Raw genomic sequence first — 12,555 nt, 5'->3', positions numbered from 1 at the left:
TATGATTAGTTCATGACAAGAACTGAGAAATGCTTAAGTATCACAGACACCTTTGGAGTTGTATTGTCATATTTTATTATGTCAGCATTGTAAACTCATCAGACAGTATATATTTTTTTTTTTCCACGGAAAATGTTCCACAACTAAGTGGCGAAGTACTGCCTTTTCAGATTGTCTCTTCGTCTCCCAATAACAGTGGAATACTACGTGTTTGTGCAGAAATGAACTTAAGACAATACAGTTTTACTGAAATTTAACACGGGGAAAATAAACATGCATGTCGTCTGTCCATACGTACAATATGCACAATAATACATGGACATGTTGCATTCGCCCTTACATTGAACAGGACAGTTATAAGAACTGTCACATGAACTGTGTCCCCAACCAACCACCACCTAACCAAATGTTGGTATTCAACTAGATAAACAACTAGATAAAGACTGTAGTGCATCTCTCCATTTATTGGTCAGATCGTTCCAGACATTATCTCCCACAGGTGGTGGGAACATGCAGGATTGAAATCATGACTCTGTTCATTTTTACAGTACAACTTTTGCAGTGAATGTAGTCATTAACACAGACAGCTACAGCATCCAACCTGAAATTAACACAGATTTTGACATACCCATGACTACACAGACATTTTGACAATCTGCGAACATTAATTAATTAATTCAATTCCTTTCTGGACCAACGTGTGATCAAGGGATTATAAAAAGGTTTTACTTGCAAGCTGAAGAGACAGTCCCATACCCACTGAAATCATAACCGGAAAAACAAAGAACCCAAACAAACAAACAAACAAACAAACAAACTGATACGCTTGGATTGTATACGTCAACACCAATTCCTCTCCGAGTGCGTGCACACGACGGTTTGTCATGATACTGCACAAGTTCTAGATCTCATATGACATTCCTAGTTACAGCAAAAAATTGTGTAGATTCTGAAATAGAAAAGAATAAGAAATAACTAGTAGCGGCAGTTGCAGACTTCTATTTAACTGTGTATGGGCAGATTGGTCAGTATTTTAGTGTTAAGTTTGTCACATCACAACAACCTGTCTAGCTGGCCTTTGAAGGCCTGGGATAACTTTTAGCCAGTCCTCATAAGTGCCTCACAGTTAGCCTGCCTCCCCACGTAGGACGGAACACAGACAAAAAAAACAAAGAGCGTTAAGAAGTGGATGGTCAGAAGATCCCAGCCTCGGTGAGAAGGGTGTGGGCCTCCAGGAGCATCCCCTTGGCGTACACCCTCACGGTGTAGAAGAGCGTCACAAAGTCCTGAGTGCTGAAGATGGTGTCGGCCAGAGCGAAACCCAGCGTGGAGGGGATGAAGCCTCGGCCGTACTCCACCATCCACGTCCCCGCGCTCCACTGCACCGACGTCGCCTCCCCGGGCACGTGCACAATTGTATCGCCTAGCAACAACAACAACAACAACAGGACAGGATATTAACAGACACATACACACACACTGAACAATCTCTCCAGGATCTGGCGAGGGTTTTTTGTTGTGAATCACAGATAGAGGGGATGCCTGCAGTGCCCTGGAATCTCTACCTCTCTAACTAACACACACACACACACACACACACACACACACACACACACACACACACACACACACACACACACACACACACACACACACACAATCAGGCACTGATCACAATCTGTCAGCAGTCTTTATCATTCTAGAACATCCTTTGATTCCTTGTATCTGGTCGCAATTACTTTTACCTCACTGAAAGCGACATGGTGACTCACCAGGGTAATACATCTCACTTTTTGTGGTCCCTTCCTTCCATTGCCTAAATGTCCCCGAGATGATGGTGTCTGATATTTCTGCCCAATACCGGCCTAAGATAGATAGAGAGATCGAGAGATATAAGGAAAGCGAGACAGTGATAATAAAAGGCCTCAACAGACAAAAAGAATGTATAAAATCCTGAAACTTTCACACCTCAACTTAAAAGTCCATAGAAGCTTATTAACATGATTATTACATGTTTGATGAAGAGAAATACACTTGTAGTATTACTATAAATCAGGGTACAAACTTAACAATGACATCTGCAAGAAAATGGACACAAAAAGGATATACCAGTTAAGATACCATCGATAACCAACCAAAGTAACAGCCATTATTAGATTAGATTAGATTAGATTCAACTTTATTGTCATTGCACAGAGTACAAGTACTGAGACAACGAAATGCAGTTTAGCATCTAACCAGAAGTGCAAAAAAGTGCAGAGTATGTGCATATGTAAAGTGGAGTAAGTGAATAAATAAATATATATGTACAGTAAGAAATAGATATGTAATATGAACAGAATTGGGACTAGCAGCAGTTGAGGTAAGAAGTGTAGATATGATAAGTATATAAAAAGTGCAGGTGTAAGTATTAGTGGTGGTAATAAGTGAAATGAAATGAAGTGAACACTATAACCTAAATAGTTTCATCTCATCACAAACACACAAATGATCCATCTAGGACACCCACCCGAGTGTCCCCCGGTGTCCACGGCCGTCCCGAAGAGCAGGACGTACTCCGTGAGCGAGGCGTGGAGGAGACACATGGAGCCCATCCAGCCCCCGGCGTTCACAAACACCCACTGCAGGTCCTCGTCCTCCAGGATGTGGCCGGGGTACCGCTTACGCAGCTCCACCACCACCTTGGCGAAGGCCTGTTCATGGTCCTGACCTGAGGCAGGTAAACAACAACATCAACAACAACACATCCTCAAACTGCACAATGGCTCTTTGTTTCGACCAGGTGTTTGAATCGTTCACTCCTTAAACATTTGGTGATCGCCTTGTCAACGTCTAGTGCGAAAGGGGGCTTGGTGTCATTTTCAAGAGCACCAATGGTAAACAGGGATCAGGGCAAGCAGAAGCCAACTCTCAACCCAAGAGGCCAGGAGTGAAACCATCCCTCTTTCACTACAGTTCATATGAGGAAATCAGCCAACGCATTAAACTGTGTGAACTATGAATGGGTACACAGAATTTGAGAACATGCTTCTTGCGAGTATGGAAAGATTAGCCCTCATAACTCAACACTTTAACCAGTCTCTACTGGTGCACTGGGGTAAGTGCGTGTGTTTCCAATAAATCCTTATAAAAGGCAGAACATTTGAAGGTTTCAGCTGAGAGATATTACCTTGACCATAGTCCCCGGTTTGAAACTGGAATGTGTGAAGCAATGACCATTGTGACATCACGTATCTGATAACAGACATGTTAAGGTCAAGGGCAACGAACGCAAACCTGTAGCCTCCACGTATGCAACGTGTTTCCAAGAGGCTTTTCTGAACGTCTGTATTCCAGTGAAGAATGTGGGCCTTCATAGATTCACATGAAGATGGTCATATGCTCTATTCACACACTATGTCCTTTAGCTTGTCTATGCTCTTCTAACTGCAACAACGCAATTGAATTCAATGTCATGTTCTTTTCTTGGTCTGTTGCGTTTGCTTTCATTTATGTAAATCACATTGAATTGCCTCTGTGTGTGAAATGTGATACTTAAACTAACTTGCCTTTGCCTTTGACCTACTAACATAGAACTTGTCAATGAAATGAACTCTTCTGAAGTAAAAGTGATGATGCACTGTATGACAATTTGAGAATCACAATCAACTTCGTCGAGATGACTGAGATAATATAAGTGAGCACTGCAAACAAGCGTTTGGAATACACTGCAACACTTCAATACTAGAGATGTGACGTGAAATACAAGACTGTTCAGACAGTAACAATTCTGTGTGGGCTACACGGAACGTGTAGATTTCACATTTGATTTCAAAGTGTTTGAATCCACTTACCCGCATACTGTTTAGCCAAGTTAGCTATGTCTTCCTTGGTAAACACATACTGTTTGTTTACCATCCAATATCGCAGGTACTGTACAGCCAAAAATAAAACTCCACTTGCCACGACGAGTTTTAAAAATTTGTTAGTCAAAGACATTGTTGAGCTCTCAAAAAATAGGCATGAAATAACAAACAACTTTAACATAAAACACTGGACCACCTGGCTCTGTTTCAGACTGCGCTTTTCATCCAGTCCCCCATGGTTTGCTAATACTGTCCAAAAGCTAATTCCGACTAGCATGGTTTGATGTAAAACTTGGAGCCCATTTTGACCAATAGGAAATTGGCAAAGCTATCCGTTAAGCCAATGAAAACCTTGTCAAGAAAATACTCGCGAAAAGACGTTCTTGAAATAGTCCGTAAATGTTAACTTCATGTACGTCATCAAAGGTATAAATGTGCAAATGATTGATGCCTTTAGTTTCAGAGTTCAAAACTGTTCCGCTTCGGAAAAACACTGATCAAACTACTAATTTTAGACATTTCTATGCCAAATCTGATAACTAAACTCACACAATTTGAAGCACTAAATGGGCAAAACAATGATAATAAACGAATATAACGGTACTATGTATCTGCGTCTTTTTAACGCAACCGCATGACCTACAATTTATTTCCAGCCTTTCTATGGTGGCCGCACCACGCCAGTCCGACAGATGTCTATGATGAAAACAGGAAGCGTTGTAGTTTACCCGTGTTAAGGAATACTTCAGACTGGGGTTTGACGGTGCAATGGACAATGGCAACAAACTCGTGTTTGATCCCAAAGGTAGCGCTGTCACAATGTAGTCGTCTCCGTATTGCAGTTCTACAATGTACCATAGCCTACACTCGCGTTGTCAGTGGTTTTGCATTTGTCGAAGGGTAACGCAAAGTTTCTGTGGTTAGATTGTAAACGCGCGTTTTAAAATGTTATGCAAAGAGCTTGTTATCAGTAATGCTATTTTATATTTTAACTGAGCCATTTAGCCTCGCTATTTTCTTGCCTTCTTGGCAAATACAGCTCTGGAAAAATGACGAGCCCAATGCAATATTAAGAACCTCTCTGGTAAAACTTGAGTAAAATTAACTTTTTTGTTTTATTCTGTAAACTACTGACATTTCTCCCAAATTCCAAATAAAACATATTGTCATTTAGGAAGCAACCTGACCCCTCTGCCAGTAAGGCCAGATTTGAACCCTTCATTTCCTCACTTAAACTTTTCTTTCAGCTCTTTTGGCATGGTCAGTGGTTATCTTTTAATTCCAGTTACTTATGAGGTACTACTTGCAGTGTTGTGTCACGGGACTGGAATGGCTGTCATACATATAGAGGTGCTGATTTAAGAAAAAAGTGGAGTGTAGAGTCGAAGTGGTCTCTTCATTTTTTCTCCCAGCGCTGCATGTTTTATTTTCGCGTCTACAAACCCTGCTGTCTTCACCACACCACATCCGTAAGGTTGCACTCGTGACCGTTTGTCTGGCGCATGCTCAGAAGGTTAAGTGCTGAAAGGTTCACCTTAATTGATAAATCAGTTTTGAATCCTGTATGACAATACATTAACCCGCATTATACGGTAGGAAAGTGAGGCTTTGACTTTGCAGGAAGCGGGAAGTAAATAAGAACAGTAGAAAATACAGTTAGCCAAGATGACCAGAACTGATCAGTAGGCCTACATTGATTTATCATTCGTCATTAATCCAAGCAGCAGACCAACTTGCTCTTTTGAGTCTAGTAGGTTCGCTCATACTGACAGTGATATGGTCATAGGATACATTTTCATGTTGGTGGTAGGGAATGATGTGACATTCAGCCAAGGTAGATTCAGCCAAGGTAGCCTGTTTTCAGGAGGTTGGTCTCTCAATGGATTATGCAACGGACTGACTTCATGTTCTACTTCACACTCACAGTAGGTGCTCCTGCAGCAGGGCAGGCTGAGGTCAAGTGGACTCCGACCCGTGTGTGTGAGGTGTGTGTGAGGTCTCTAACCGTACCGCCGTTTTCCCCCAGAGCACCAGCACCTGCGCTACAACCCCCTGCGCGGCTCCTGGGTGCTGGTGTCCGCCCACCGCATGAAGCGGCCGTGGCAGGGACAGGTGGAGAACCCTCCGGAAGACGACGTGCCGCGCCACGACCCCAGCAACCCCCTGTGCCCTGGCAACACCAGAGCCAATCAGGAGGTAAGAGTTCATACCCAGAGCCAATGAGGGAAGAGTTAGGAACAGAGTTCTTACCCAGAGCCAATGAGGGACGGGTTAAGAACAGAGTTCATACCCAGAGCCAATGAGGGAAGAGTTAAGAACAGAGTTCTTACCCAGAGCCAATCAGGTAAGAGTTAAGAACAGAGTTCCTACCCAGAACCAATGAGGGAACAGTTAAGAACAGAGTTCATACCCAGAGCCAATCAATGAGGTAAGAGTTAAGAACAGAGTTCATACCCAGAGCCAATCAATGAGGTAAGAGTTAAGAACAGAGATCATACCCAGAGCCAATGAGGGAACAGTTAAGAACAGAGTTCATACCCAGAGCCAATCAAGAGGTAAGGGTTAAGAACAGAGTTCATACCTAGAGCCAATGAGGGAAGAGTTAAGAACAGAGTTCATACCCAGAGCCAATCAATGAGGTAAGAGTTAAGAACAGAGTTCATACCCAGAGCCAATCAAGAGGTAAGGGTTAAGAAGAGAGTTCCAATGGAGAGGGAAGGGTTAAGTAGAGAGTTCCTACCGGTCGTGCTTGGTCAGTCCGACACCTTCAGTTGCGCTGTCAGATAATTAGCATAGCTGTGTGGGCAGATTCATAGAAGTACAGAACATCTGTCCCATAAGGGCATTTAGTCTGAAACATGCATTTGCATTAATCAACTCAACAATGCCCTAAAAGCTGCGGATCAGCAGGTCTTTCCATATTGAGTGCGCAGGCAGGCACAGGCACAGGCACAGGCAGCTGACGTTACGCAAACTCAGTATGCCATTAAAAGACACATCCCGTGCCAGAGGCAGAGTGTGTGTGGGCTGTTACATCTTTAAAAGGTGAAAACAAAAACGCTCCTGCTTCCCAAACTGATGTGTAGGCAGCAGCACCCTGTGGTCCCACGCTGTGCCAGGCAGAGAAATGATGACTTCATCATTCGCCGTAGCTTCCCCTGCGTGATGGATCGTCTTCATCGCTACTTTTGCCATCTCTTCTTGTTTTTCAAAATAGTTTGTCTGACGTGACGTGACGTGCGGCTTGTGCTCCGCTCACCTTATCTCCGCTGTGGCTGAAGGCTGAACACAGAGAAGTGTCCCCTGTGGGGGTCTGGAGCGATGTCTCCCAGTCCTCCTGCTGTTAACTTGCACTTCAGCAGTTCAGCATTCCTGCACTTCTTTTTCCTTTTTTCTAGGTCGTTGTTTTCTAATTCTCATGTAAAGTAGTATTTATTGTTACGCCATGCTTTTTATTGCTCTTAGCTTGACTGTTCTCTCCCTTGTACGTCGCTTTGGACCAAAGCGTCTGCTAAATGGCTAAATGTAAATGTAAATGTAATGCTGTATCAGTGCAGGGCGCGGCGTGGCGCGGCGCGGTGCAGCGCGGCGTGGGGATGATTGAGAGAGCATGATGATTATTATCCTAACAGCCTTTACTCGTCTGGCCTGCTCGGCCTGCTAAAGCCCTGGGAGAATGTAGTCAAAGCAGATCTTAATGTAACAATTTAGCCTCGCAAAATTGGCCCGGAGCTTCTCATAACCCAGATCACTTAATGCGTTTCGTGTTTTTGGCAGGATAGCCATTGAGAGTGATTGAAGCTGGCGCTCTGCAATATCACGCTCACTTAAATGGTCGATGTGGGGGAATTTTTTGCTGTCCTTTGACATCAATGTCTCTTCTTATTGCAGGTGAATCCCGATTATGACAGCACCTTTTTGTTCGAGAACGACTTCCCAGCTCTCCAGCCAGATGCCCCGGACCCTGGTGAGATGTTAGACTTTTTTTTCCGTTATTCTTAAAAAGAGTAGATATATGCGGACAACCATGTATTCAGTGCACATGTAGCTCCACGTTGGTGGAACGAACTGCCTAGTACTACCAGAGCAGGGGCGTCCCTCTCTACCTTCAAGAAAGCTTTTGAAGACCCAACTCTTCAGAGAGCACATCTCCCTTCCTAAACTGGCACCTTGACTAGCGCTTAACTTGCACTTCAGCAGTTACATTCCTGCACTTCTTTTTCCTTTCTAGGTCGTTTTTCTTATTCTTATGTAAAGTAGTATTTATTGTTACACCATGTTTTTTTATTGCTCCTAGCTTGACTGTTCTCTCCCTTGTACGTCGCTTTGGACAAAAGCGTCTGCTAAATGACTAAATGTAAATATAAATGTAATGTCTAAGCTCAGTCCTTTCATTAAAGCAGTCCCAGTGTGCCAGTAGATGACCCCCCCCCCCCCCCCCCCCCACTAGACCTGGAATGACACTCATTAACACAAGCTTTGCTTTCTTGCAGGCGCTGACCACCATCCTCTGTTTCAATCCAAAGCTGCCCGCGGCGTCTGGTGAGATGTTACTTATGTTACTTATTACTCTTTCGGCGCTGCTCAGTCTGTTTGCTTTAATGATTTAAATTATTTCATTTATACTTTATACTGCACAGCAATTAGATCATTACATGTTTAAGTCAAATTATTATTGCGTGACCGCAATTCAATATTTTGTATAAACCTAACCCAACACAAATCTATAATGTTCTCATGCAAAACATGTATGATTGTGCCGTTGCATTTGTCAGAGTGTTCCACTCGACTCAGTGATGTAGGAGCATAGTGGGACACACACACACACACACACACATACACACACACACACACACACACACACACACACACACACACACACACACACACATACACACAGACTCAGTTGTGTAGGAGCATAGTGGGACACACACACACACACACAGACTCAGTGATGTAGGAGCATAGTGGGACACACACACACACACACACACACACACACACATACACACACACACACACACACACACACACACACACACACACAGACTCAGTAATGTAGGAGCATCGTGGGACACACACACACACACACACATACACACAGACTCAGTGATGTAGGAGCATAGTGGGACACACACACACACACACACACATCATGTGCTCTAAATGTGGACTTTGCAGCCTGGTTGTATTTCTAATGCATAAGTCTCTGCAGGTGAGGAAGTGGTAGATGTAGATGTTCACTATGGCTGTCTGTCTGAGCATAGTGGGACACACACACACACACACACACACACACACACACACACACACACACACACACACACACACACACACACACACACACACAGAGAGACTGGTACATGTAGATGTTCACTATGGCTGTCTGTAGGAGCATAGTGGGACACACACACACACACACACACACACACACACACACACACAGAGAGAGACTGGTACATGTAGATGTTCACTATGGCTGTCTGTAGGAGCATAGTGGGACACACACACACACACACACACACACACACACACACACACACACACACACACACACACACACAGAGAGAGAGAGACTGGTACATGTAGATGTTCACTATGGCTGTCTGTAGGAGCATAGTGGGACACACACACACACACACACACACACACACACACACACACACACACACACAGAGTGACTGGTACATGTAGATGTTCACTATGGCTGTCTGTAGGAGCATAGTGGGACACACACACACACACACACACACACACACACACACACACACACACACACACACACACACACACAGAGAGAGACTGGTACATGTAGATGTTCACTATGGCTGCCTGTCTGTAGGAGCATAGTGGGACACACACACACACACACACACACACACACACACACACACAGAGAGAGACTGGTACATGTAGATGTTCACTATGGCTGCCTGTCTGTAGGTGGTCATCGTGGCTGTTGCTGAGTTGTAGTGCACTTGCACCGCAAAGCCCCATTTATCTGTAATGTGTTTTATGGTTGGGAACAGGCTCACTGTCACTGATGGAGCAGAAGAGCATTACTCTCGTGCCCTTGTGTAATGCGATCTTTAAGGGTCGCCAACATAGATCCAGTACAGATTTAAAGTCTTCATGTTTTACTGCTGAAGTGAACACAGCAGGGATGTTTTCTTAAATCTCCCTCATGCTGGTTAGAGCTTGCAGGTTCATGTGATAAATCTCTTGCCAAATAGAATCAAATGGCTTCTGACGCAGGCCGTGGAGGCCCGGAGACCCTCGTCCCCTGCAGCTCCAATTTACACCACCGAGAGGCGCTATTGTTCCGTGTTAGTTTCATTGATTTTAAGATGTAAAGTGAATTGTTTGGCAGGCGAGGTATTCGTTTTTAATAGTTGACACACGTCCTCAGAAAATAACAGAGCCATCACTGAGCGTGGGGGAAAAGCAACGTGAACAGCAAGAGAAGAGCATCCACAATATCTTTTTGTTATTATTCCGTAAAGTAGCTCAATGTTCTTCTTGTTATTATTCCATGAAGTAGCTCAGTCTTGTGGAGCAGCTTTTGCGTTGACCCCTTGCTCTGAAGCTGTCAGGGAAAGACGGTGGGCTTAAAGCGCCTCCCTTTAGGGGAGTGACACCTCAATTATGGGTCTCTGACAAGACTGTGAAAAGGCATGAAGGCGTGTCGAACTTCATCGGGGCTTTGAAGGGTTTTTCACATGACTCTCCTGTACCTGGCTCAAATCTTAGTTTAGTGTTTAGGGACCGCCTAAGCTCCTTCTTACACACACACACATACACACACACACACACACACACACACACACACACACACACACACACACACACACACACACACTTTAAGAAGGGCTCCTTCTTACACACACACACACACACACACACACACACACACTTTAGGAAGGGCTCCTTCTTACACACACACACACACACACTTTAGGAAGGGCTCAGCAAACATTAACATGATGGCATTTCCTCCGTACCTGACCAACCCCTTAATGCCATGCAGAGTTTGTGGAGGGAAATCTGGCGAGGTGCGGGGATCTAAGCTCCTTCCTACACACACACACACACACACACACACACACACGGCGAGGTGCGGGGAGTTTGACCCCTCATTGTTGTCGGTGGAAATCGATACGTCTGTGAGCTGAATATATATAAGGTGAGGAGAGAGGGAGAAACTGGGAAAGAGTACAAGTTTAAAAGTTTAAAAGTTTAAAAGTCTTCATTTGGCCAAAACAGAGAGAATACAAAAGGAGCCCACCCCACTCCTGTGGGTACCTGTGAGCCCACTGCCCAGGCGCTCTGATGTTGGGTACCTGTGTGTTCAGGTGCTCTGATGTTGGGTACGTGTGTGTTCAGGTGCTCTGATGTTGGGTTCTTGTGTGCCCGCCCAGGTGCTCTGATGTTGGGTACCTCTGTGCCCGCCCAGGTGCTCTGATGTTGGGTACTTGTGTGCCCAGGTGCTCTGATGTTGGGTACCTCTGTGCCCGCCCAGGTGCTCTGATGTTGGGTACCTCTGTGCCCGCCCAGGTGCTCTGATGTTGGGTACTTGTGTGCCCAGGTGCTCTGATGTTGGGTACTTGTGTGTTCAGGTGCTCTGATGTTGGGTACTTGTGTGTTCAGGTGCTCTGATGTTGGGTACCTGTGAGCCCACTGCCCAGGCGCTCTGATGTTGGGTTCTTGTGTGCCCAGGTGCTCTGATGTTGGGTACTTGTGTGTTCAGGTGCTCTGATGTTGGGTACCTGTGAGCCCACTGCCCAGGTGCTCTGATGTTGGGTACCTGTGTGTTCAGGTGCTCTGATGTTGGGTACTTGTGTGCCCAGGTGCTCTGATGTTGGGTACTTGTGAGCCCACTGCCCAGGCGCTCTGATGTTGGGTACCTGTGTGCCCAGGTGCTCTGATGTTGGGTACTTGTGTGTTCAGGTGCTCTGATGTTGGGTACCTGTGAGCCCACTGCCCAGGTGCTCTGATGTTGGGTACTTGTGAGCCCAGGTGCTCTGATGTTGGGTACCTCTGTGCCCGCCCAGGTGCTCTGATGTTGGGTTCTTGTGTGCCCGCCCAGGTGCTCTGATGTTGGGTACGTGTGTGCCCAGGTGCTCTGATGTTGGGTTCTTGTGTGCCCGCCCAGGTGCTCTGATGTTGGGTTCTTGTGTGCCCGCCCAGGTGCTCTGATGTTGGGTACTTGTGTGCCCAGGTGCTCTGATGTTGGGTACTTGTGAGCCCACTGCCCAGGCGCTCTGATGTTGGGTTCTTGTGTGCCCAGGTGCTCTGATGTTGGGTACTTGTGTGCCCAGGTGCTCTGATGTTGGGTACTTGTGTGCCCAGGTGCTCTGATGTTGGGTACTTGTGTGCCCGCCCAGGTGCTCTGATGTTGGGTTCTTGTGTGCCCGCCCAGGTGCTCAGTCATCCAGTGATGCCCCGCAGGCCTCCATGTATTCACCAGTCAGAGCAGAGGAGAGGAGAGCAGAGCAGAGCAGAGCAGGGGAGAGGAGAGGAGAGGAGAGGAGGGGGAGGGGAGGGGAGGGGAGGGGAGGGGAGAGGAGGGGAGAGGAGGGGAGAGGAGAGGAAAGGAAAGGAAAGGAGAGGAGATGAGAGGAGGAGAGAGGAGAGGAGAGGAGAGGAGATGAGAGAGAGGTGGGGAGAGAGGAGAGGAGAGGAGAGGAGAGGAGGGAGGAGAGGAGAGAAG

The 12,555-nt window shown here is 45.8% G+C and overlaps 2 protein-coding genes across 2 annotated transcripts; one reads left to right on the top strand and one right to left on the bottom strand.

Annotated features, from left to right (window-relative positions):
• Positions 1 to 51: 51 nt before the first annotated feature.
• On the bottom strand, positions 52 to 4,209 carry sigmar1 (sigma non-opioid intracellular receptor 1). Its single transcript, XM_012838008.3, has 4 exons — positions 3,834 to 4,209; positions 2,510 to 2,710; positions 1,773 to 1,865; positions 52 to 1,423 (listed from the first exon to the last, which is right to left on the bottom strand). Exons 1-4 carry the CDS (start codon positions 4,120 to 4,122, stop codon positions 1,194 to 1,196), a joined length of 813 nt encoding a protein of 270 aa, XP_012693462.2. The 5' UTR covers positions 4,123 to 4,209; the 3' UTR covers positions 52 to 1,193.
• Positions 4,210 to 4,263: 54 nt separating this feature from the next.
• LOC105909380 (galactose-1-phosphate uridylyltransferase) lies at positions 4,264 to 8,435 on the top strand. Its single transcript, XM_031577435.2, has 4 exons — positions 4,264 to 4,650; positions 5,872 to 6,041; positions 7,737 to 7,812; positions 8,339 to 8,435. Exons 1-4 carry the CDS (start codon positions 4,614 to 4,616, stop codon positions 8,389 to 8,391), a joined length of 336 nt encoding a protein of 111 aa, XP_031433295.1. The 5' UTR covers positions 4,264 to 4,613; the 3' UTR covers positions 8,392 to 8,435.
• Positions 8,436 to 12,555: the final 4,120 nt, after the last annotated feature.

This window comes from Clupea harengus, chromosome 12 (genome assembly GCF_900700415.2).
Source record: "Clupea harengus chromosome 12, Ch_v2.0.2, whole genome shotgun sequence".
NCBI lineage: Eukaryota > Metazoa > Chordata > Actinopteri > Clupeiformes > Clupeidae > Clupea > Clupea harengus.
Note: the sequence above shows the minus strand (reverse complement) of the source record. Positions and strands in the feature narration are given on the sequence as shown.

Coding starts and splice junctions, on each gene's coding strand:
- sigmar1 (XM_012838008.3), bottom strand. CDS start 4,122: ATGCTAGTCGGAATTAGCTTTTGGACAGTATTAGCAAACCATGGGGGA. Junction 1,866..2,509: donor GGACACCGGGGGACACTCGG/GTGGGTGTCCTA, acceptor TATCTATCTTAG/GCCGGTATTGGGCAGAAATA. Junction 1,424..1,772: donor AAGTGAGATGTATTACCCTG/GTGAGTCACCAT, acceptor TGTTGTTGCTAG/GCGATACAATTGTGCACGTG.
- LOC105909380 (XM_031577435.2), top strand. CDS start 4,614: ATGGACAATGGCAACAAACTCGTGTTTGATCCCAAAG. Junction 4,651..5,871: donor ACTCGTGTTTGATCCCAAAG/GTAGCGCTGTCA, acceptor GTTTTCCCCCAG/AGCACCAGCACCTGCGCTAC. Junction 6,042..7,736: donor ACACCAGAGCCAATCAGGAG/GTAAGAGTTCAT, acceptor TTCTTATTGCAG/GTGAATCCCGATTATGACAG.